General features: G+C 40.6%; 1 protein-coding gene across 3 annotated transcripts; it reads right to left on the bottom strand.

Moving 5' to 3' along the window:
• Positions 1 to 1,755: 1,755 nt before the first annotated feature.
• Positions 1,756 to 23,440, bottom strand: LOC134343449 (sodium-dependent phosphate transport protein 2B-like). Of its 3 annotated transcripts, none has more exons than XM_063042156.1 (13): positions 23,357 to 23,440; positions 22,912 to 23,002; positions 22,687 to 22,803; positions 22,469 to 22,597; positions 21,627 to 21,770; positions 21,410 to 21,521; positions 20,375 to 20,570; positions 9,716 to 9,811; positions 7,223 to 7,343; positions 6,624 to 6,791; positions 5,494 to 5,610; positions 5,262 to 5,386; positions 1,756 to 3,891 (listed from the first exon to the last, which is right to left on the bottom strand). In XM_063042156.1, exons 2-13 carry the CDS (start codon positions 23,000 to 23,002, stop codon positions 3,319 to 3,321), a joined length of 1,989 nt encoding a protein of 662 aa, XP_062898226.1. In that variant the 5' UTR covers positions 23,357 to 23,440; the 3' UTR covers positions 1,756 to 3,318. The 3 variants fall into 3 exon arrangements, with proteins under 3 accessions (XP_062898226.1, XP_062898227.1, XP_062898228.1); XM_063042157.1 differs by having other exon boundaries at positions 22,912 to 23,152; positions 23,357 to 23,381; XM_063042158.1 differs by lacking the exon at positions 6,624 to 6,791.
• Positions 23,441 to 23,717: the final 277 nt, after the last annotated feature.

A 23,717-nucleotide genomic window follows, 5' to 3' on the forward strand; every position in this document is an offset into this window, starting at 1 on the left:
TGTGCGTATTGGTCTTCTGTGACAATCCGCCATGAATGAGTGTGATACCTCCAGTAACTGAGCTCGGAAAGACTATCGATTCCTTGCAGGTAAGAAAGAACCTGAAAAGAGCTTAGAAATTCTCATCTGTATTCTTAACTCCATAGCCCGTCTCTCTCACAAATATCCTGTTGTATAAAAATACGTGTGAGCATAAAGACTGCTACAGCTACCAAGGCATCTCACTCCTTAGAGACACTGGAAAGATCCAAGTCAGAGTCACTTTAAAGAATGCTCTGAAGAACTAACCAAGTACATATAGAATCAAAAGAAGACTTTAGAATGCAGAGATTCAAAGTAGGCAGAATCTTCTCCCTTCATCAAATCTGAGAAGAGTTTAGAGAAAACAAAATACCACTCATCTTGCTTTTTTTGGATCTCACTACAGCATTTCTGATCATGAGAAGAAAGGTTTCCACCATATGTTGGAGAAAACTGGCTATACCATCACCCCAATATTCGCCCACCCACTTCCTCAAAGCTCCTCACTCATCTATTCCCGTCATGCTTAGCATCGTACAGGTTAATGACTTAATTTATGAATGAATAAGCTTATTTAGTCATCAATGGGTTCAAAGCTTCTGTTGCAAATCCAAAGCTCATGCAGACTTTAAGGATGTCAATCAGTCATAATTGGTCACTGAGGCATTTGTGTAGACTAATAAATAAATTGAGAAAAAAATTCATTGGAATTCTAAGAACTTTTTAAAATGCACATTTTTGCATCCTGGACCTATGAGAACCTGATTAAAGTTTCAAACCTCTGAGTAATGGTTTGGATCAGCACGATAGCGTAGTGATTAGATTTACACTAATGACCTGGGTTCAATCCCATCACTATCTGTAAGGAGTTTGTACGTTCACCCTGTGACTGTGTGGGTTTCCTCCGGGTGCTCCAGCTTCCTCCCACGATCCAAAGATGTATGAGTTGGTTGGTAATTTGGTCACATGGTTGTAATTGGGTGGTGCCTTCTCATTGTGTCACAAGAGCCTATTACCATGCTGTATCTCTAAGTAAATAATAAATAATTCCTGCAACTAAGTAGTTTGTTACTGTGATGGACCTGTAGCCACCACTTTCCTGTACTTAGCTCAACCAATGCATTTTATTTGGTCATATAGAATACTTAAAAGTGGTGCAACTGGATCAAACGGCTGAGCTTAAACAAAAATATCCCTGCCCACAAATCTCCTCAGCAAAGCCTTCACCGCCGTAGCTCTTCCAGAAGGCTCTAAGCTTCAATCTGCATCTTTGGGTGCAAGGATATGGTAAGTTTTGAATTCATGAACACTTACATGTAGTAATTATTACAAAGAACTACATAACTTTGTGCTAGTCAGAAACATGAAAAAATATAAATTAAATAATACTTTTAAAATACTACGAGTAATTAAATCATTTATAAAAAAGATCAACTTAAAAAAAAACACAAATAATTTATAAAGGGAACAGGCCTTGTTCTTCACTTTTTTCCCCATAGCCCTACACTCCTCATTGAAATCCTCGGTAATGAAGGGCCCAAAGACAGATTGCTAAGTGTAAATGCTGGGGAACCTGAGGACATCCGGCAACAAAGTCCAGCCAGCATAGCTCAGTCAGTAAATCCATGTGAAGGACTGAAAATGTACTGGTGCTGACACAGAGAAATGGTGGCATTTCCACAAGTGAAAGCAAGGTAGTTAAAAAAAAATCACAAGAACAATTTATTTTGGTAATGTACTTAATGTATATTTTAAATCACACATTAGATGCTGTTTAAAATCTACAATACAATAGAAAAATAAGTAACAATATATACACAAACATCCATTATTCAAACTAACATGTTAGTGCACGTTTAGGAAACTACTCATTCAATACATAAATTATATATTTTTTATAAAAAAATAATAAAAGTATTTATAAGCCTCTTTAATGTCTCCTGACAAATTTACAATTTAGGGGAGTCCATTTTTTATACATTATTTCACTTTCCTTAGCCTTCTCACTGCCAGTTCTGCTACCATTAATAAATACCACACTTCCCTTGGCTGTCATGGGCTGAGCTTCCATCTCTTAGGAATGACCCTGCCAATCATTGCTTGGCCCAGAGATGAATTATTCCACAGACCTGCATTTATCTCTGTTGAAAAAATTCAGAAGTTCAGTTGGTAATACAACTGAAATCCAGCTGGGAATTTCACATTCTGCCAAAAAGTTCATGCTGCCTTGTTTGAATGCCCCTTATTCATCACCACTTCAAAATATCTAGGAAGTGGCATATTAGTGATATTCTGATTCAACTTTGTAGCTTCCAGTACCATATTGAATCCCCAAAAGTGAAATCACTAGTTGGACATGTGATGGAAGAATTTCAAACTGGTAACATATTTTTTCATTGCCTTGATCTAATTCAACTTGTCAAAACTTGGAAGTGAATAAAACAATTCATTGAGAACTCCACAAGCAAGAATGATTATTATAATACCATCCAACAGAATTGATGTACCATAAATAATTTGAACTTGACCTTCAGTAATTTATATCTGGAACCCCAATCTTGAGACTGAATGACTCTGTGGGGCAGAAATCCACCTCTGGTTGCTAGTGTGTCTGCCTCTCGTTCTACTCAACAACTACACATTCACTTCCACTGAAGCGAAGAAAACCAAACGTGCCAAAATTGGGCAGAACCAGTGGCATTTACAATGAGAGATAAAAGCACAATTTTACCTCAGTAGCATTTGAAGACCAACATGAGTGCTCACCGTTCCTTAACAACTATTTCTTTCAATCAGTCGAGAAATATTGAAGGTTCCGCCTCCCTCCCCCCCCCCCCACCATCCCTTACCTTTTGGAACTTGTATTTAATCCGGACAAGTGTATTTTGAAATTATTTTCCACAAATGGGGGAGAATTCTTTGGCACCATGAAATTACAAATCTTCCGCTAAATACAAATCAACAAGGAAGCACAGAAAAAAAAACTGTGAACATTTCTGTCAACACTTTTCAAGTAGCACCTGGGGTAAAGAAGTTGTACCTTTTTAAAGCTACACATTGAAATTCGAACACCAATTTACACATTTGTTCATATATGCTATAATGAAGGTTTGCACTTACGGCAATGATTGAATACAAGACAATGTGAATTGGTGAAAGAATCACTTCTACCAGAAATATTGTTAATAGCACTAACCATTCAGAATACCAGAAGTGACAGGAACTCAAATTGGATAAATCTTCTAAAAAATGCACCACTTTGCAAAGGCGCATTTAAGTGATTCAGTGGTTCAGTTGCTACATAGCTGTTGAATTAACTTTTGTTTCATTTTCTACAGGTAGGGATGTCTTAATATCTTGTTTCTTGTTCTCTAAATTTACTGAATTTTCATAAACCTCAAAAGATTTGGTTTGCCTTTCTATTCGGTCAAGGCTTTCCTCATCATTCTTCTTACAGCATCCACACTTATCACAGCACCGAGTAGAACAACATCTCATAGCATGCTGTACAATTCTGTCCCATGGTGTCAAGGAATGCATCCAGATTGGTAGAAAGTCCCATGTTTGTAACACCTTTGGCAGGTATCTTGGGCATTTCCTTTGCATAATATTGATAATAACTATAATGATTATAAACACTAAAACAGGAACACCTACTCCAGTCAGAACCTGCCAACCAGCAACTGACAGTCCAAATACAATCAGAGGGAGCAGCAGGAAGCACAGAATCAAATAGATAACCGCAAACCACCTGAATCTGGAGGTATATGTTCCCAGTGCTTTGGATAGACGAATGGGCAGGCGCATGAATGGTATGGGATACCAAATGATGATTCCAGAGATATTAAAAAAGAAATGACACAAAGCAATCTATAAAGATAAAAAATATTTAAAATACAGTTAAAATCAATTTTTCAACATTAAAAATCTGTAATTGAATATTTAGTATATACTTTTATTGATGTTAGAGCTGTTAATGATTAGATGCATTTGAATGAACACAAGAGATTATGTAGATGCTGGAAATCCACAGCAGCACACACAAAATGCTGGAGGAACTCAGCAGGTCAGACTGCATCTATCGAAATTTAATTTAAAAGCAACAAGGATGGCTTCCTTGAAGAAGCTATTTTATCAATCCCACTTCTATTTTCTTGGTCTTACCACAAAGTTGCAAATTTAAATTTCTCCTGCTAAAGTAATTTGGAAGTCTTTAATCTGCTTCCACCACCATTTCAAAAAGTTCCGATCACAACAACCAGCTACATGAAACAAAAATAATAATTTTCCCCAAGTACTTTGGCAACAAATCTCAAATGTGGTTATTAACTCTCCCTCTCCTGACAAACAGTTATCCTCTAAATTTCAATCAAAGTCATTGATAATTTAGCTAATTTGGGGTAAGTGGCATCTGGGTCTGCTGCAGTTGACTTTGGCAACTCAGGGATAGGGTAATTAGCCACAACTGTTGTGATAGGTCACTCTGCAGCCAATCAATCTGAGTAAAATAAGAAGTTAACATAAAATTTATAAAATTAAGAGAGGCGACATCCAATGGTCAAAATGTCCAATACTAGACAGCATGCACTTGTGGCGAGGAGGGAGTTCCAAAGTTCAAAGGAGATGTGCAGAGCAAGTTTTAAAAATATATTATGAGAGAGATTGGTGGGTACCTGGAATGTGCTGCTGGGGTTGGTGGTGGACATAGGTATGATAAGGGCAATTAAGAGGCTCATATATCAGCACATGGATATGTAGAAAATGGAAGGATGCAGACGATGTGGGCAAAAGGGATTAGTTTAATTAGGCATCATTAACTTAATCAGTTTGGTTCTACTTCATGGGCTGAAGTGCCTGTTCCTGTGTTGTACTGTTGTGTTCTATGTTGTATGTTAAATTCTGGACAAGCAAAGGATTGACAATCCCTGATAAATCACACACACATCTCAGAATCATAACAACTGGCTACATGAAACAAAAACAAACTTTTCCCCCCAAGTACTTTTGCAACATTAATAAACCGTATTCACCTATGAAAAAATAGACACTTGAACAAAAGATTGGATTTAATCTAGAATTGTTGATTGCTGTTAGGTGCCATATTTGGAAAAGATGTTTAAGTGAAGTTTGTGTTCTTTGATTATTAATTCAGTCCCCTGGAATGCCATCCTAAAAACTGAGAGACTGCATAGTATGTAAAATAACAAGTACTAAAATTGACTGGTCTGTCCGTAGCTCACCTGTAAAGAGTTAGCTAATGTTTCTCCCGGACTGGCAAGAGCTGCTATAACAGCAGTTGTGGTAGTACCAATATTGGAACCCAGTGTAAGAGGATAGACTCGCTCAATACTAATCACACCAATTCCTGTCAGGAGGATAAAAACAAAAATGATAGTTAAAACACAAAAAGTTAAAATATTTGATTACTACTTCTCTATTTTACCAAAAATAACATTTTCCTCCTAAACTTACCAACTAATGGAGTAAGAGCAGAGGTAAAAATAGAACTGCTTTGAACAACGAAAGTCATTCCTGCACCAACAGCAATGGCTATATATCCTGTTACCCAGCCAAATGGATATCTGAAATCTGCAAAAAAATTAGAATTTAAATGAACAAGTGTTCTTTTTGCCTATCATATAAACCCACATGTAAATTACTGAAAAGTAACTAGAATATCATCCTTTGAGAATATTGCATGCATTTTGGACATTGACATGTAGATTGAATTTTATAAACGTACTAAGTACATTCAAATAACTAAATGTGAGATTTGAAAGATAACAATTAAATTACATCAGTGTAAATAGGGGTAACCTTCCACTGCACTGAAATTGTCCTTGCTCTTAATGTGTACAGTTTTGTAAAAAATCATTTATTAATATTAAAATTATATTTTACTATGGAAGTCATGCATTGGCCTTAACTTTCCTATTTATTGCATAATTTCTTAGGACAGGTTTTTTAAAAGAATTTGTATTTTATAAAAATGAATCAATATATCCAAAATTTGCATGGAAATATTATAATACCCAAGCATCTCTGGTTAACTTGGCTTTTAATTAGAATGTTACAACATGTGTATGCATCAAAATAAAATCACCAGAACAATTAAGATAGCTTCAAACAATTTGCTTTAACAGTAATTTAAAGTTATTTTTTGTCTTGTATAGAATATGCAAAGATTTCACTCTCTTAATTTGATTGATTTCACTGACTAAAGCCACCCATAATTTTTGACTTGCAGGATCTCACTCCATCATGTTGTTCCCAAACCAAAAGGTTAAACATTGCCATAAAATCAAATGGAATTTTATATAAATTTCTGTTTTGAGATATATTTTGATGTTCAAAAAAAAACAATGCCATTGTTTACAAATACCCAGAATGCCCAGCAATGCTTAAAGTTGAACATTGTCTAAAAATCACTAAAATAAAACAATTATTAGTAAAATATAACAAATTATTAATAATTTCAGCCACGCTAGACCTAGAAAACCACTAAGTGAAAGAAGCAAAATGTAATCTTAAGCTACATGGCATGGAAGTGAAGAAAGGTAGAAAAATATAGATTTATCCCATGAACTTTTTGTTCTATTTACCTGTATTAATAATTTTTTTGATAACTGTAGCAACCTGTCCTTTTAACATGGAATTGAGAAGCTTGACAATAAGTATTAAACAGCTGCACAGGATTAGCAAAGAGCCTACAAGAAGGATCAGACCAACTCCTAAATTCGAAATGGTTGTATTCACAAATAGATGCTGGCCTAAAATTTAAAAAGTAAACCAGAAACAACGTATCAATTAATTGTCACATTAATATTCTGAAACGCTTCTAAATGTCTCTATGTTAAGGATTAATACTTTATAACAGAGTATGGCATCCATAATTTGAAACCACATTGTATTTTCTAAATAAGGCATGTGGATGGATCGAATTTTTCATTTATAGTGAATGAAATAAAAAAATGTTACAAGGTGATTAATTGCTTAAGAATTGACATGCTGAAAATTTACCCACAGCTGAAGGAGGAGATATAAGCTAAACAGTTTTTAAAGAGTGTCTTGAAGTAGTTCAACCTAATCATATCTAATCCAGTATCCTATACTATACCAGATGTTTATTTACACAAACTTTATTGAAGCCTCTTCATTTTGAAACTGCCAATGTGCATTAGGTTTATTAAATTATACTTACATTTTTCAATATTTATTGTTTCTGATATATTTTTCAGAGTCCAGGTTTTATTGCCATCACTCCAGCACAATTCAAATGACGTGCAATTGAATGTACTGGGGACAGTCACATTTTTTTCAACCTGTGAGCAAGAAACATTCAGTAATCATTTCAGTAATCAGTAACCTCTTTTTACAAGCTAATGTTGTCAGCAGCTCAACTCAACTACATCAGCAGTGCCTAATTCTACTTAACTATTAAGTCTTGCAAGATATCTTGTTCTGTATCCTATCATGAACCTGATACTTATTGCCAATTTTCCACAAGAACAATCTTTTATTTTCTTTGTGCTTTATCATTCCTTTATAGACAGCAATAGTTTTTATTTCTTTCTCAAGCGTTTTGCTCAGGATTTCACTGCGGGTATGTTATTTCCTTCCGTACCTTCCTGCTCACAGCTTATAACCTGTATTTTTTTCCATCAGCTGCTTTCTTTCGACATTTTGACCATTCTTAATCAACACTACTGCAGAACTTTTGTTAGTTACATCACATATTTAATACTGGAAGGATGCTTCTCCTTGTGGGAGAGTCTAGAGCCTGAGGTCATTGCCTCAGGGCTCATTTACCACTGAAATAAGGATGAATTTCTTCTGTTGAAGGTTAATGAGCTTTTGAGTAAGCACACTGTGGAGGATAAATACTTAAATTTATACAAAACTGGGATTGATTGGGAATCAACACTTTTAAAGTCAAAGGCAAGAAAGTGAACCTGAGATAAGTTGGATCAGTCATGATCATATTAAATGTTGGAGCAGACTCAAGGAGCTTATCAATATAGTCCTGGTCCTGTTCTTGTAACCTTAACAGTATACACTAACTTATATCTTTAGCTGCTTTTATTGTGTTCCAAACATTAGCTTGAACTTATATAAAAAAAAATCAAAAAGAGCTATCTCTATCCTATTGCATAAGACCATTCTCCTGGCAGAATATTTTACCCAAAAAAAAAATCAGAGAAAGGAGCTTGACTCAAAATTCCTTTTCTGGACCAATCAAGTGTGACAGTGGAAAAGTGTGTATGGAACCGGAGGAGATAGGAGAGGTACTTAATGAATACTTTGCTTCAGTATTCACGACGGTAAAGAATCTTGGTGATTGTAGGGATGACTTACAGTGGATTGAAAAGCTTGAGCAGATAGACATTAAGAAAGAGGATGTGCTAGAGCTTTTGGAAAGCATCAAGTTAGATAAGTCTCTGGGACTGGACGAGATGTACCCCAGGGTACTGTGGGAGGCGAGGGTGGAGATTGCTGAGCCTCTGGCAATGATCTTTGCATCATCAATGGGGACGGGAGAGGTTCTGGAGGATTGGAGGGTTGCTGATATTGTTTGCTTATTCAAGAAAGGGAGTAGAGATAGCCCAGGAAATTATAGACCAGTGAGTCTTACTTCAGTGGTTGGGAAGGTGATGGAGAAGCATTATTTATGAACATTTGGAGAGGCATAATATGATTAATATGGTCATAATATGATCATGATTATGATATGACACCATTAATATAGTATTAATGGTGAGACTCTTGGCAGTTTGGAGGATCAGAGGGATCTTGGGGTCTGAGTCCATAGGACAGTCAAAGTTGCTGCGCAGGTCAACTCTATGGTTAAAAAGGCATACGGTGCATTGGCCTTCATCAATCACGGGATTGAGGTTAAGAGCCGAGCGGTAATGTTGCAGCTATATAGGACCCTGGACAGACCCCATTTGGAGTACTATGCTCAGTTCTGGTCACCTCACTACAGGAAGGATGTGGAAACCATAGAAAGGGTGCAGAGGAGACTTACAAGGAAGTTGCCTGGATTGGGGAGCATGCCTTTTGAGAATAGGTTGAGTGAACTTGGCCTTCTCTCCTTGGAGCAGTGGAGGATGAGAAGTGACCTGATAGAGGTATATAAGATGATGAGAGATCATGTGGATGGTCAAAGGCTTTTTCCCAGGGCTGAAATGGCTATCATGAGAGGGCACAGTTTTAGGGTGCTTGTGAGTAAGTACAGAGGAGATGTCAGGGTTAAGTTTTTTTATGCAGAGAGTGGTGAGTGCGTGGAATGGGCTGCCAGCGATGGTGGTGGAGACTGTTACAATAGGGTCTTTCAAGAGATTCCTGGATAGGTACATGGAGCTTAGAAAAATAGAGGGCTACGGGTAATTTCTAAAGTAAGTATGTCTGGCACAGCATTGTGGGCCGAAGGGACTGTATTGTGCTGTAGGTTTTCTATGTTTCTATGTTTTACACAGAGATTCCACTAATTCTGGGCCAAGTTAACAAAAATGAAAACTTTTAAACTACTTTTATAATTTGCTTGTACCACTTCGCTATTACTCAATAATATTGTACTAATTTTTGTGAAATTGCTTATACAAGCTGTCATTGTACCAGCCTGATAATACTCATAATCACAGTTGGTTTCTCATTGTATTATGCACGAGATTAACTATATTTCATGTTCACTTGCCAGCTCAGTTGTGGTCTTGCACCATTCTTTGATGAGACTTTTGTTTGCTGCTGCTGGATCTCCCGTTGCAATATCACTTATTACAGATTTGTCCAGCTGAAATGACATAATGACTTTATAACTTTGAGGAATCAAAAAATACCCAAACATTGATTTTTGTTTGCTACTGAATATGGAATTAATGACTTTAAAGAAAAAAATATACTTGAGGAACAGGGCTTATGGGCAAGGATATTACTTATTGCTCATCTGCAGATTTCCTTGCGTATTCTCGCAGTTTTTTAATACAGGTGGAATGCTTGTGAAGGTAGTTAAGAGTTATTTTTATTGGTCTAGGACAGGAGTCAGATAGGTTAGGGATATAAGGTTTAGTCCCATTAATCCCTATTAAAGTGTTTGAGCTTTGACTGAGATCCAACAGGTTTGTGCTGACTTTTACCAATATCAGCGTTTGTTTCCAGTTCCTATTTTTTTATCAGCATTTGTTTCCAGTTCCTATGAATTTAAAATACCATGAGCAATTTGACCTTCTGTTCCCAAAATCACCACCAGTTTCTTTTGGATGTAAAGATTATTCAGACTGAGGTTAGAGATGGAATTGGATGCACATCAGCTCTGGAAGGGTATGCAGGCCATTACTTCTTACAAAGTGACACCTACTGTAACATCATGAATTACTGTAATGCTTCACTCCCAGATGGGCTCAATGCCCTTTAAGCACACACTGAAGAGGGAGAATAAAATTACTCCTGTGCAAATCCCTGTGGCATCTTGTGACCCTGTGATCACAGTCTTGGAGGCTGATGTCAGAGCATTTTTCAAGAGGGTGAACCCTCGTAAGGCATGAGGCCCTGATGGTGTACTTAGTAGAGCTCTGAAATCACGCGCTAACCAACTAGCAGGAGCGTTGGAGGACACCTTAAATCGCTCACTGCCATAGTCGAAGGTTCCCACCTATGTCAAAAGGGCGACAATCATACCAGTGCCCAAGAAGAGCAGGGTGAGCTGTCCCAGTTGCACTCATATCTACTGTGACATAATGCTTTGAGAGGTTGGTCATGGCTAGAGTCAACTCATTGCCTGAATAAAGACCTGAATCTGCTGCTATCTGCATATTGCCACAATAGGTTTACAGTGGATGCAAACTCACTGGTTCTCCACTTGACTTGGATCACCAAAACAACAGCAATACCTACGTCAGGCTGCTGTTTACTGATTACGGTTCAACATTCCACACAATTGTACCCTCAGTTCTCATCAACAAGCTCCAAAACCTGGGCTTCTATACCTCCCTCTGTGACAGGATCCTTGATATCATCACTGGGAGACCACATTCTCTGCAGATCAGAAATAACACCTCCTTGCTGACAATCAACTCTGGCATAGCTCCAGGATACGTGCTTAGCCCATTGCTCTACTCTCTCTACACCTACAATTGTGTGGCTAAGCACAACTCAAATACCATCTATAAATTGGGCGACAACACAATTATAGTTAGCAGAATTTCAGATGGTGAAGAGGAGGCATACAGGTGTGATTTAGAGCAACCGGTTGAGTGGTGTCACAGCAATAACCTTGCACTCAACATCAGTAAGACCAAGGAATTGATTGTGGACTTCAGGAAGGGAACACACATCAGTCCTCAGTGGGGAATCCGAAGTGGAAAGGGTGAGCAGTTTCAAGTTCCTGAGTGTCAGCATCTCTGAGGATCTATCCTGGGCCAAACAACTTTTGCAATTACAAAGAAGGCATGACAGGAACTATATTTCATTAGGAGCCTGAGGAGAATTGGGATGTCACCAAGGAACTCGCCAATTTCTACAGATGCACCGTGGAAAATATTCGAACTGGTTGCATCACTATCCGGTATGGAGGAGCCACTGCACAGGAGCAGGAGAAATCTCTGCCAGCTCCATCCTCCACAGCATCCAGTACAGATGATGCCTCAAAAAAAGCAGCATACATCATTAAGGATTCCCATCACCTAGGACATGCCCTCCTCTCATTACTACCATCAGGCAAGAGATACAGGAGCCTGAAGACATGCAGTCAATATTTCAGGAACAGCTTCTTCCCCTCTGCCATCAGATTTCTGAATGAACAATGAGCTCATGGACACTACCTCAGTATTTTTTCCGGTGAACTCAGCAGGCCAGGCAGCATCTCTAGGAAGAGGTTCAGTCGACGTTTCGGGCCGAGACCCTTCGTCAGGACTAACTGAAGGAAGAGCTAGTAAGAGATTTGAAAGTGGGAGGGGGAGGGGGAGATCCGAAATGATAGGAGAAGACAGGAGGGGGAGGGATAGAGCCAAGAGCTGGACAGTTGATTGGCAAAAGGGATATGAGAGGATCATGGGACAGGAGGCCCAGGGAGAAGGAAAAGGGGGAGGGAGGAAAAAACCCAGAGGATGGGCAAGGGGTATAGTCTGAGGGACAGAGGGAGAAAGAGGAGAGAGAGAGAAAGAATGTGTGTATAAAAATAAATAATGGATGGGGTACGAGGGGGAGGTGGGGCATTAGTAGAAGTTAGAGAAGTCGATGTTCATGCCATCAGGTTGGAGGCTACCCAGATGGAATATAAGGTGTTGTTCCTCCAACCTGAGTGTGGCTTCATCTTTACAGTAGAGGAGGCCGTGGATAGACATATCAGAATGGGAATGGGATGTGGAATTAAAATGTGTGGCATCTGCTCTCACTCCATCCTCCTGTCACCCCACTAGGAATAGGGTTCCCCTGGTCCTCACCTACCACCCCACTAGCCTCCAGGTCCAACATATTATTCTCCATAACTTCCGCCATCACCAACGGGATCCCACCACTAAGCACATCTTTCCCTTCCCCCCCTCTCTGCTTTCCGCAGGGATTGCTCCCTACGCGACTCCCTTGTCCATTCGTCCCCCCCACCCCTCCCTACTGATCTCCCTCCTGGTACTTATCCTTGTAAGCGGAACAAGTGCTACACATGCCCTTACACTTCCTCCCTTACCACCATTCAGGGCCCCAGACAGTCCTTCCAGCTGAGGCGACACTTCACCTTTGAGTCGGCTGGGGTGATATACTGCGTCCAGTGCTCCCGATGTGGCCTTCTATATATTGGCGAGACCCGACGCAGACTGGGAGATTGTTTTGCTGAACACCTACGCTCTGTCCGCCAGAGAAAGCAGGATCTCCCAGTCACACATTTCAATTCCACATCCCATTCCCATTCTGATATGTCTATCCACGGCCTCCTCTACTGTAAAGATGAAGCCACACTCAGGCTGGAGGAACAACACCTTATATTCCGTCTGGGTAGCCTCCAACCTGATGGCATGAACATTGACTTCTCCAACTTCTGCTAATGCCTCCACCTCCCCCTCGTACCCCATCCATTATTTATTTATATACACACATTCTTTCTCTCACTGTCCTTTTTCTCCCTCTGACCCTCAGACCATACCCCTTGCCCAACCTCTGGGTCTTTCCCCCCTCCCCCTTTTCCTTCTCCCCGGGCCTCCTGTCCCATGATCCTCTCATATCCCCTTTGCCAATCACCTGTCCAACTTTTGGCTCCATCCCTCCCCCTCCTGTCTTCTCCTATCATTTTGGATCTCTCCTTACCCCCCCCCACTTTCAAATCTCTTACTAACTCTTCCTTCAGTTAGTCCTGACGAAGGGTCTCGGCCTGAAACGTCGACTGTACCTCTTCCTAGAGATGCTGCCTGGCCTGCTGCGTTCACCAGCAACTTTGATGTGTGTTGCTTGAATTTCCAGCATCTGCAGAATTCCTCGTGTTCAGTATTTTTTCCTCTCTTTTTACACTACTTATTTAATTTTCTTCTTTATATATACCTTTTATTGTAATTTATGGTTTCTATTATTACATTTTGCAATGTTCTGCTCCCGCAAAACAATAAATTTCACAACAGATACCAGTGATATTAAACCTGATTCTGATTCTGGAGTAGTGAAAAAAGAAACACCAATTTCCTCACTGATCATTAACACAGGTGTACCTCAAGGCTGCTTGCTTAGACCCTGCTCTTCTCTCTCTATATCCATGACAGTGAATCTAAGTATAGCTCCAATGCCATCTACAAATTCACTGATGACACCACTGTTGATGGCAGAATCATAAATGGTGACAAGGAGGCTTGCAATAGTGAGACAGGTCAGCTGATTGAGCGGTGTTGTTACAACAACCTTACATTCAACGTCGACTAAACCAAGGAACTGTTTGTGGACATTAGGAAGGGGAAGTCAGGTGAATACCCCTCCTTGAGAGGTCTTTGATAGAAAGAATGAGCAGCTTCAAATTCCTGGCTGTCAACATCTTGGAGGACCTATCCCGGACCCAGCACATAGATGTAACCAAGAATAAGGCAATTCTTAGCAATGTGTTATATCATCAAAAACTCTAACAAACTTCGACCGGTATACAATGGAAACCATTTTGACAGGTTACATCAAAGCCTGGCATGGAAACACCGATGCACAGGGAGAAATGAGTACAAAGTAGTGGACTCTGCCAATTCCATCATGGTTACACCTCCTCCCACCAAGATGAAGAGGTGATGTCTCAGGAAGACAACATCCATCATTAAGTGCCACTATCATCTGGACCATGCCCTTTTCTCAATGTTGCCAAAGGGCAGGAGGTACAGGAGCCTGAAGACCCAAACATAAGATTCAACAACAGCTTCTTCCTCATTGCTGTCAGGGTCTTTTACTGACCATAGACCCGTAGAACATTACAGCACAGAAAAGGCCTTTTGGCCCTTCTTGGCTGTGCCAAACCATTTTTCTGCCTAGTCCCACTGACTTGCACACGGACCATGTCCCTCCATACACCTCTCATCCATGTACCTGTCCAAGTTTTTCTTAAATGTTAAAAGTGAGCCCGCACCTACCACTTCACTTGGCAGCTCATTCCACACTCCCACCACTCTCTGTCTGAAGAAGCCCCCCCCCACTGTTCCCTTTAAACTTTTCCCCCTTTACCCTTAACCCATGTCCTCTGTTTTTTTTCTCCCCTAGCCTCAGTGGAAAAAGCTTGCTTGCATTCACTCTATCTATACCCATCATAATTTTATATACCTCTATCAAATCTCCCCTCATTCTTCTACGCTCCAGGGAATAAAGTCCTAACCTATTCAACCTTTCTCTGTAACTCAGTTTCTCAAGTCCCGGCAACATCCTTGTAAACATTCTCTGCACTCTTTCAACCTATTAATATCCTTCCTGTAATTTGGTGACCAAAACTGCACACAATACTCCAAATTCGGCCTCACCAGTGCCTTATACAACCTCATCATAACATTCCAACTCTTATACTCAGTACTTTGATTTATAAAGGCCAATGTACCAAAAGCTCTCTTTACGACCCTATCTACCTGTGACGCCACTTTTAGGGAATTTTGTATCTGTATTCCCAGATCCCTCTATTCTACTGCACTCCTCAGTGCCCTACCATTTACCTTGTGTGTTCTACCTTGGTTTGTCCTTCCAAAGTGCAATACCTCACACTTGTCTGTATTAAACTCCATCTGCCATTTTTCAGCCCATTTTTCCAGCTGGTCTAAATCCCTCCGCAAGCTTTGAAAACCTTCCTCACTATCCACTACACCTCCAATCTTTGCATCATCAGCAAATTTGCTGATCCAATTTACCACATTATCATCCAGGTCATTGATATAGATGACAAATAACAATGGACCCAGCAGTGATCCCTGTGGCACACCACTAGTCACAGGCCTCCACTCAGAGAAGCAATCCTCCATTACCACTCTCTGGCTTCTTCCATTGAGCCAATGTCTAATCCAATTTACTACCTTTCCATGTATACCTAGCGACTGAATCTTCCAAACTAACCTCCCATGCTGGACCTTGTCAAAGGCCTTACTGAAGTCCATGTGGACAACATCCACTGCCTTCCCTTCATCCACTTTCCCGGTAACCTCCTCAAAAAACTCTAATAGATTGGTTAAACATGACCTGCCACGCACAAAGCCATGTTGGCTCTCCCTAATAAGTCCCTGTCTATCCAAATACTTGTAGATCCGATCTCTCAGTATTCCTTCCAATAATTTACCTACTACCGACGTCAAATTTACTAGCTTATAATTTCCCGGATTACTTTTAGAGCCTTTTTTAAACAACAGAACAACATGAGCTATCCTCCAATCCTCCAGCACCTCACCCGTAGATATCAACATTTTAAATATATCTGCCAGGGCCCCTGCAATTTCAACACTAGTCTCCTTCAAGGTCCGAGGGAATACCCTGTCAGGTCCTGGGGATTTATCTACTCTGATTTACCTCAAGATAGAAAGCTCCTCCTCCTCCTCAATCTGTATAGGTTCCATGACCTCACTACTTGTTTCCCTTATTTCCATTGACTCCATGCCAGTTTCCTTAGTAAATACAGATGTAAAAAAACCATTTAAGATCTCCCCCATTTCTTTTGGTTCTATACATAGCCGACCACTCTGAGCTTCAAGAGGACCAATTTTATCCCTTACTACCCTTTTGCTCTTAATATATCTGTAGAAGCTCTTTGGATTATCCTTCACCTTGACTTCCAAAGCAACCTCATGTCTTCTTTTAGCCCTCCTGATCTCTTTCTTAAGTATTTTTTGCACTTTTTATACTCAAGCACCTTATTTCCTCCCTGTTTCCTATACATGTCATACATCTCTCTCTTCTTCTTTATCAGAGTTCCAATATCTCTTGAGAAGAAAGGTTCCTTATTCTTATTCACTTTGCCTTTAATCCTGACAGGAACTTACAAACTCTGCACTCTCAAAATTTCTCCTTTGAAGGCTTCCCACATACCAATCACATCTTTGCTAGATAACAACCTGTCCCATCCACGCTTTTTAGATCCTTTCTCATTTCTTCAAATTTGGCCTTCTTCCAGTTCAGAACCTCAACCCTAGGAGCAGATCTATCTTTATCCATGATCAAGATGAAACTAATGGTGTTATGATCACTGGAACCAAAGTGTTCCCCTACACACACTTTTGTCACCTGTCCTAAGTCATTTCCTAATAGATCTAATATTGCATCCTCTCTAGTTGGTACCTCTATATATTGATTTAGAAAACTTTCCTGAACACATTTTACAAACTCTAACCCATCTAGACCCCTAACAGTATGGGAATCTCAATCAGTATGGGGAAAATTAAAATCCCCCACTATCACAACTCTGTTTCCTGCAGTTGTATGCAATATCTCTGCAGATTTGCTCCTCCAATTCTCGCTGACTATTGGGTGGTCTATAATACAACCCCATTAATGTGGTCATACCTTTCCTGTTTCTCAGCTCCAACCATGTGGCCTCTGTAGACAAGCCCTCTAATCTGTCCTGCCTGAACACTGCTGTAACATTTTCCCTGACTAGTAATGCCAAACCCCCCCCCCCCCACCCTTCATTCCTCTGCCTCTATCACGTCTGAAACCCTGGAATATTAAGCTGCCAGTCCTGCCCCTCCTGTAGCCAAGTATCACTAATGGCTATAATGTCGTAATTCCATGTGTCAATTCACGCCCTCAGCTCGTCAGCCTTCCCCACAATACTCCTTGCATTGAAACAGACACACCTCAGAATGTTATTACCACCACACACAACCCTTCTATTTGGAACACTATAACACTACCTCTTCTTTTTATATTTCTTTACTTTCTCTCAACTTACATCAATGTTGTTACGTTTATTTTGTTTATTTCATTGTGTAAAGTATGTATAATTTATATTAGTTTAAGTTGATATTATAAAGTACTTGTGTTTATAAAGAACTGTGCTGCTGCTGTGGAAAGCTAATTTCCATGGCATTTATACCACATTACTATAAACAACAGGACCTTTGGCAAACACGAGGAAATCTGCAGATGCTGGAATTTCAAGCAACACACATAAAAGTTGCTGGTGAACGCAGCAGGCCAGGCAGCATCTCTAGGAAGAGGTACAGTCGACGTTTCGGGCCCAGACACTTCGTCAGGACCTTTGGCAAGCAAGATTCAACATGGAGCTACAAAAAAAATACAAGGTGAGATGGCCCAAGGTTTAGCATTGGTTTTGAGGTGTGCCTAATGGGAGAAGTGTACATTATGAAAAGAGAAGCTTTGGGACTGTTTAAAAAATAACTATTACAACTACTATATCGAACTCTTCACCATAAACTCCACAGATTTCTTTCAAAATGTAGACAAGTGATAAAGAAGAAAAACTACTTTTTTAAAAACAAGACAGCACTCCATATTTCACAGTGAAGGTTAACAGGACTAGCTTTCTGCCTGTTACAGTATGGACAACTGTAATAGCAGCAGTGAATTGATTGTGGTTGGAAACACACCAACAATGCTGAAAAATGTGTGCTGCTTAAAAGATATAATTAAATCCCGGAAGAACAAAGCCCAACTGTGCAACAAATGGTCTTTGTATTTCTTCCAGGGTGCAACATAGAAAGAAACTATTTGCCCCTATCATGTCCATGCCAAAAGAATGATTCCATCAGTCCCATTATCCAGACCCCTCCTTCTTTCCCTCAGACCAGCAACTTACCCTTTCTCATATGCCCACCCATTTCCCTTCGATTCTTTTTGCCATTTTTCTACAGTAAGGGGTAAAATACAGTATGTTTTTGGGACATGGGTTTTGGGACATCTAGTAACTGAGAGAATGTGCAAACACTCTGTCGATAGTATCCAAGGTCAGGATCGCACCCAGCTCAGTGGAGCTGTGAGACAGCACTAACTGCTTGCATTCAGACTGCTGGTTCACAACTCCAGGGAGCTGGCATCGATCCTGCCTTTGCCTGTGTCTGCTGCATTGCGTGTTCCTATGTGGATTTCAGCTGGGGGCTTTGGTTTATTTCCTACATCCCAAAGATGTGCCGATAATTGGCTTCCGTGAATTATTCCTTGGTGTAAATAGGTGGCAACAGGGAACAAAGAGGAATCAATGAAGGTGCAAGAGAGAAAAAGTTGTCGGGCTACAGGGAGTGAAGGAGGTGGGGTATTGGGACTGATGTGATTATTCTTCTCAGAGTTGACATGGATCATTCACTTAAATGGCTCCTTTCTGTGTAAAAGTAATAACTCTTAGCTTCCCTCCATAGTATGTAAGATGTGTAACTATCCTGACTACTTGAAATAGAATTCAGAGCTAGGAGCTCGGAAAAGATGCTGGAATCTGTTTAGTATGTTCACCAATGTAGAAATATTCTTCATTTACCTCCAAAATATATAGTACACATTTTCTTTCACTGGGTTAAATACACAGCAACCTCTATTCCTCCTTCAATAAACAAGGCACTTCTCATAGAGCTACCTTTTGATATGTGTACTTTTAACATGTCCACACTGTTCCTTTGTGCCATCAATTTAATGAGCACAGTGCTATGAGGGAGATCAAAAAGTGTCCCTTTTGTTTTTACTGATTACACATCTTTCTTTAAAATCTCAAATGGGAAGTATGTCACCAATCCAGCTCTGTAAATTGACCACATAGACGTATTAATAAAAGGTCAATTTATAGTCTAATCCAAAAATGGTATTAACATCTGCACAAGCTCCTCTCAGTAACACACTGCAAAGTCTGAACAATAAAATGCCCAAGGCCCTAAAACAGAGCTGGAAACTATGGACTTTAAAGTTGCATGCTACCACTGACCCTTGGAGTGATCTTAATTACCTTAACGGTAGAAGGAATTATAATTCAAGCCCGATGTCTTACTACAAGTTATTGTTGGCTCTCATTAATATGTTTGATTAAATTCACTTGGGCAATAACTATCTTACAGCTGTTGAGTGAACTTTGGTTGGAGCACAAATATATGTAGAGGTAGCAATAATGAGGTTTTGGATGAGTGGATATTGATGAGGTATCCACCCAGCAACAACAATAGTACTCTAACATGACAAGGTGCCGAAAAGCTCAGTCAGGCTAAGGGCTGATTTATACTTCTGCATAGGCTCTACACCGTAGCCTACGCAAGTGGCCTACGCCGTTGTGAGTATTTATACTTGTACGTTGGTGTGTCTGTATCGCTCTGCAATTCACCACCAAAATGCTAGTTGGCGGTGGGGTTTCTATGTCACTGTGTTGAGTTTCTTTGTGTACTGCAAACAATGGTGACTGAAACTGAGCGCATCATGTTGGAGTTGGAGCTAATAAATGTTGAACAAGAGTTACTTTTATTGAAATTACTGCAATGCAGAAAAGAGAGAAGACGTCGGAGGAGATGGTGTGTAAGACCATTGAACGGATCGAGACAGAAAGAGGGTGAATTTTCTGTGCTTGTCCGGCCACTGAGAGACATGGACGAGGAAATGCATTTCAAATATTCTTGGATGTTGGCAGGTAAGTTTGATGATTTTACAAGAAGAAGCAACCGGAAATGCGTAGGAGGAAATGCGATGCTACCAAGTGGACCAATCACAGTTGTTACAGTCTGCGTTGCCACGACGCGTAGTTACATTTTTGGGGAGGTGCGCATGAGGCTATGGTGTAGGGTACACGGCTACGCCGTACCTACAGCATAGATTTGACACAGAAGTATAAATTGGCCTTAACAGATAGTCAACACTTTGTCCCCATTGTACCAGCTAGGCAGGCTGCATGGGAGGTGGGAAAGGACAGCCTGTCATATTGATTAGTGGTTCAATACTAATAGCTTACCTGTACAATAAGCTTTGTGAGAGGATCAGTAATAACTTTTAACAGATCTGGAGCGTCTTCACCACTCTTGATATCAAATGACTTGACGATAGCACCAGTGAGATGGTATAGATAGCCAGAAGCTGCTTCGATTGGCAGCAGGATTAGCACTGAGAGCCAATTAAAGAAATCATGTACAGTGGCACCTGCAAAGGCCCTGGGAAGAAAGTTGACATTGTTAGCATATCCATAATCTTAATCATGCACATGAGTTTCATGATCAGCCACATCCTTTTGGTAAGCCCTGACAAAAGCAGCCCACAAATTTAGATAAATTTACAAGAGATGCAATTAAAATTCCCATGTCAGCTCTACTCCATCACCTCAATGTCCTTTTCCCAACAACCTATATGAAAATAAACATGAATCTGTTTCCATTAGGTTTTCAGGCAGTATTCTCTGGATCATAGCATCATGCATTTTTCCCACAAGTTACTTCTAGTTTTCTTGTCAAGTATCTTAAACCCTGTCCCCCAGTTACCAATCCTAACAAGGGAAACAGTTCCTGCTATTTTATTCATTGAAACCATTTATAGTTTGAACAACCACCATCATGTCTTTGCTGAAAGGAGAACTCCAACTTCTTTGCAGAAGTTATTTCATCCTTGGCTTCATCCTGGTAATTCTCCACTGCAGTCTGGCTCAGTATTTAGCAACCTTCTCAGCTTGTCCAGCCACAGTCCAAAGCTCAGGTATATCTCAGGCCTCCTTTACAAATAAGCCATTTAGTTTCTACTTTTTCTTTTCCTTTTTTCAAAATAATCACTTCACATTTCTCTATGTAAATTTCACCTCTCCATTTTTACTGGTTTGTTCAGATCCTATACACTTAAAAAATCACTGAAACTTTCCTTTCTGCCCCAGTATAAAACAAAATAAACATAACACCCATAGCCCTGCTTGAGATAACAGAACTTAAAATTTCCCCTAATAACCTTTGCTCAGTCAATGTTGGCCTGGGATTTAAAAGAAGGAGTTCAAACGAGGATCAGCTACCTTCTGAATTCATTTCGGTCACCAGACTGCATTAAGGCCACAATGGTGTTGGTCACTGAGGTACCGATGTTGGTTCCCATTATCACTGGGATGGCTGATCGCACTCCTAACACTGAAATGAAAAAGAGATAAATAGGGTAAGTAAAAGAAAGGAGTCACTGTCGCACCTCCTAAAACTCCAGACTGGTGTGGTGGATTTAGAACATTGGGTACTTACAGCCTGAGGACACCATGCTGACTACTATAGAAGACGAGGTGCTCGAGCTTTGAACTAGGACCGTGACCAAGATACCAATCACCAGGCCAGCAACAGGGTTTGCCAGGACCACATTATCTTTGAAAATATCTCCAGCGGCTTTACCTGGGGAACAGCGTACATTAAGGGCTTTAAGCGAAAAAGAATGCAGCATGTTCTCCAAGCATTGGCCTCCCTTCACACACCTTTCCAAATGCGTTAGAGAAAATGAACCTTTCAGCGCCGTTTGTACAAGTGACCAATGCCCCGTTTGCACGGAGATCGCAAAATCAGGGGTGGCGGACCGTTTCCTTCCTACCCTGCAAAGCAAACGACGTTGTCCACACCCCCTCCCCGCCTTTTACTAGCCATTTTCACCCTTCGTCAAGGCTCCACAGATGGCCAAAAATGTACAGAGCCCCCAAGAATCTCAAATAATCTGCTAGAGGAGCTCACGCGTGCTGCTGGAGGAATCGGGCGGATTAGAGAGTATCCACGGAGGGAAATGGCCAGTCAACGTTTCGGCTCCAGCCTCTTCATCAGGACGGTGGACCCGAAATTTCAACTGACCATTTAGCCCCACAGATGCTGCCTGACCCGCCGAATTTCTTACAGGGATTCCCAACCTTTCTTTATGCCAAGGACCAATACCATTAAGCAAGGGGTCCGCGGACCCCAGATTGGGAACCCCTGCGTTCAGCACCTTGAACGTTGCCCCAGCTTCCAACAACTGCAACCTTTTCTGTCTCCTACTGGAGGAACTCCGCGATTCCACTGTCCCAAATTCCAGCACCTGCCGACCTCTGTGACCCCGTAACGCTCACCTCCAACCAGCTGGAAAGCCGAGCTGAGAATGTCCAGCGAACAGACGAAGAGGTAGAGAAATCCAATAAGTGAGAGGATTTTCAACACCGCGATCAGTACTCGAAACATCTTCTTCTTGGGGCTGAGTTCTGCCAACAAGAAGTATTATTTAAAGGGGTTGACCATTCAGGGAACAAGGACGCGAAGCTGGAGATGCCTGCGCATTGGAGTAAAGTACCTGACCACTTGGCGCCGGTATCTTCGAGGCTAGGGAGTGCCCAGGGATCCTCGGGCTCATTCTCCACCAGGGCGATGGTGGAATAAGTGGGAAGCAACACCGGTCCGTTGGAGGCCCCTGAAAGAACAATTATTGAAGAGAGTGAAATCGGGGCTGAAATCAACCAGGAGCGGTGACAACCAGAAGAACTGAAGCGCGAACACTGCTGACGGAGACACGACTCACCGTTCATTCTCGACTTGGAGTCATCGCCGTGGTCAGAGGTTCCTGAACTGCACTGCGAGCCCTCCGCTTCAGTCCGTGGGGCCATGGTCATCTGCAAGGAGCAGCATTCAAATGTTCAGTTTGTTTCGGGACAGACCAACTGGAAGTTGGCATGAGCCAGATTTTCCCTTCCGTTCCTGCATTTTCTATCAGCTAATCCCTCGACCAGAGTTGACGTGGAGGTCCATAGTTTTCGTGAACACTGAATACATTATTTGGAAAGACTACACTTATTTAAAAAAACAAGAACAGTGAACGACAAAAACAGAAGGAAATTAAACACACTTTAATATGTTAATAACAAAACAAACATTTTTAAAAAACCCTAAACAAACAATAAAAGCTATTTGCAATCAATAAATAATAGATGATTCACTGCCGTGTGCTGTTTAAATCGTTTGCTCACCTATTCCAGCAGGTGGCAAATTAAAGAAAATCCGTCAGTGTTGACTACGAGAGATTCACTTCGCATTTCCAGCACTGTTTATATACAAAATACGAGGGAGCTAACTGAATGACAGGGAGTCATGTGACGTACTCCCTGGAAGTTACCTTACCGACCCTTTGTAATATTTAACCCAACCAGCAAACCTGAAATATAGCAACTATATTGCTTTAGAGATAGCGCTAGATCAGCTAACGCTTAAATTCCTCAAGCTCTTCATGATAAGTATAACTTATTAACAAAAATATTGATTTATTCTCAGTTTCACAACCAGATAAATGATTTGCCCACCTGTTGGATGTCAATCCAAAGTTAAAACTTG

The sequence above is a fragment of the Mobula hypostoma genome, chromosome 3 (genome assembly GCF_963921235.1).
Source record: "Mobula hypostoma chromosome 3, sMobHyp1.1, whole genome shotgun sequence".
NCBI lineage: Eukaryota > Metazoa > Chordata > Chondrichthyes > Myliobatiformes > Myliobatidae > Mobula > Mobula hypostoma.